We start from the raw sequence: 1980 nt of genomic DNA on the forward strand, positions 1-1980 counted from the left end.
TGCTTCTTGTTTGGTGTCTATTTAGGTAGATTTACTTTGACCTCTGACCCCTGGAGAAGCCTCTCTAGAAAATATTGTTTAGTAATGACACATTTGCCTGTCTTTCAGCGTCCCTTTCACACACACACACACACACACACACACAAAAAACCCCACAGTGTTTTCTGAAGTGGTCAGCTGCAGGTGACAGCAGACAGAAGGACACTGGTGGTTTCTGACACCTTGGGGGGTTGAAGCCAAGTCACTGTCACCAGACGTTTCTTTCTGCCCATCAGTGGTCACATATTGCACCAGGCTGCGACATCCACCACACTGCAGAGTCTCCACCACCATGGCCATCACCGACTTTCTAGCAGCCTCGGACATCACTTCGGCTATTAACGCTTGTAAAGGTGAGCAAAGGTGATTGTTTTGAGTGTAAATTTCTACATTGAAAGTATTTCACCCTAGGTTTTTACCGTATTTTATCTTTCAGCAAAGGATTCTTTCTGCCCGAAGATGTTTTTCAAAACGGTGGGTTTATCCAAGAAAACTCCAACAGAGATCGAGAGGGTCTTCAAGATTTTGGACCAGGACAAAAGCGGCTTCATAGAACAGGATGAGTTACAGTTGAGTTAAAACATAGTATATACCTTATTCTAGAGAGCAGCATTACTCCAGCTGGAGTATTTTGTCTTAGTATGAAATGCTACCTTTAATGTTTACCCATTTTTGTGTCTCTTCATCAGACTCTTCCTGCAGAACTTCTCCAAAGGAGCGAGGCCTCTGACTGCAGCTGAGACCAGAGCTTTCCTGTCGGAGGGAGACTCGGATGGAGACGGGAAGATCGGGTGGGAAGGTAGGCAGGTCTGATGGGGAAGTTAGCCTGTAGATGATGATCTGGGGTCAGCCTTCTTTTCTGATTTATGGAGCATTAATGTTTGGTTTGCACTGCTGAGTTGTTAGGAAGAGGAGCGTGGCAGTCTTTACAAACTTAAAGGTATGAGAGACTGAATTTCTATCAATTACACTTAAAGAGGAAATAGCCAACAGCTATACCATATATTTTGTTCTTTTAAAGCAATTAAAACGTAAAAATTACCAACAATACATAACATTTATGAGAGTTAAATACAAGCATAAAGAAGGCTTAACTACATCTAAGAAAACCAATGATACAGGATTTTTAAAATCTCACAGACAAGTGCAGGCAATGCCGATGCATTGCACCCTATACTGAAAGATATATAAAGTCAGCTGAAGCTTATTTTTAATTATCACAAACCATAACTTTTAAAATGTTTAAAATGTGATGAATATCTTTAAATTATACATTTGATATCTTTCACTAAAGTCCAAATTTTTTTAGCAACATGACAAATACAGTGCCTGGTGTTAACCATTTGATAAAAATTAATCAGAAATATCAGCAAACTATTAACACTTTTAATAACCACCAAGTTAAAACAGTTGAATGCCAGTTAATGTTGAATCATTGTAGGTGAAGAAGCTTCCAGTCATCACAATGTGCTGTGTTTCACCGTGTTGCTATAGCAGCTTAAGTGCAGCTCCAACACCTCATGCAAAGTGTCACTGCCAGAGCTACACACTTCACTCCGTCGGCCATGTTTGTAGTTTGATGATATAAAATTATGTAAAAGAAAAGTGTCTAAAATTGTCTCTTGTCTCTTTCAGAGTTTTCTGCGCTGGTCAAGTCTTCATAAATCCCGCTCTTTCCCTTTCTGTTGTCTGCTGGTACTCTCAGGGTGGACCTCTGTCTGTATTGTTTATTAGCTACAGTAAAGAACATGGACTCATCCAGGGATCATGTGTTTAGATTTATAAGACATGTTATAGTTTTAACAGGAAGTAATGTAATAAAGTAATTTAAGTAAAACTTGCCTCTCTGTTATGTGTCTCCCTCTGCCAGAAAAGTGTACAATAAATATATTTCACTCCATGAGATGTTACGGTGTCTTTTTCTGCTGGCATCCAGCAAAA

The 1980-nt window shown here is 39.5% G+C and overlaps 1 protein-coding gene across 1 annotated transcript; it reads left to right on the forward strand.

The window, feature by feature from the left end:
• Positions 1-331: 331 nt before the first annotated feature.
• LOC138593137 (parvalbumin, thymic-like) lies at positions 332-1703 on the forward strand. The gene is made up of 4 exons (XM_069664005.1): positions 332-392; positions 476-608; positions 729-838; positions 1675-1703. Exons 1-4 carry the CDS (start codon positions 332-334, stop codon positions 1701-1703), a joined length of 333 nt encoding a protein of 110 aa, XP_069520106.1.
• The last annotated feature ends 277 nt before the right edge of the window (positions 1704-1980 follow it).

This window comes from Semicossyphus pulcher, unplaced genomic scaffold (genome assembly GCF_022749685.1).
Source record: "Semicossyphus pulcher isolate SPU_LCO1_2020_fin unplaced genomic scaffold, fSemPul1.0.p SCAF_16, whole genome shotgun sequence".
Lineage (NCBI taxonomy): Eukaryota > Metazoa > Chordata > Actinopteri > Labriformes > Labridae > Semicossyphus > Semicossyphus pulcher.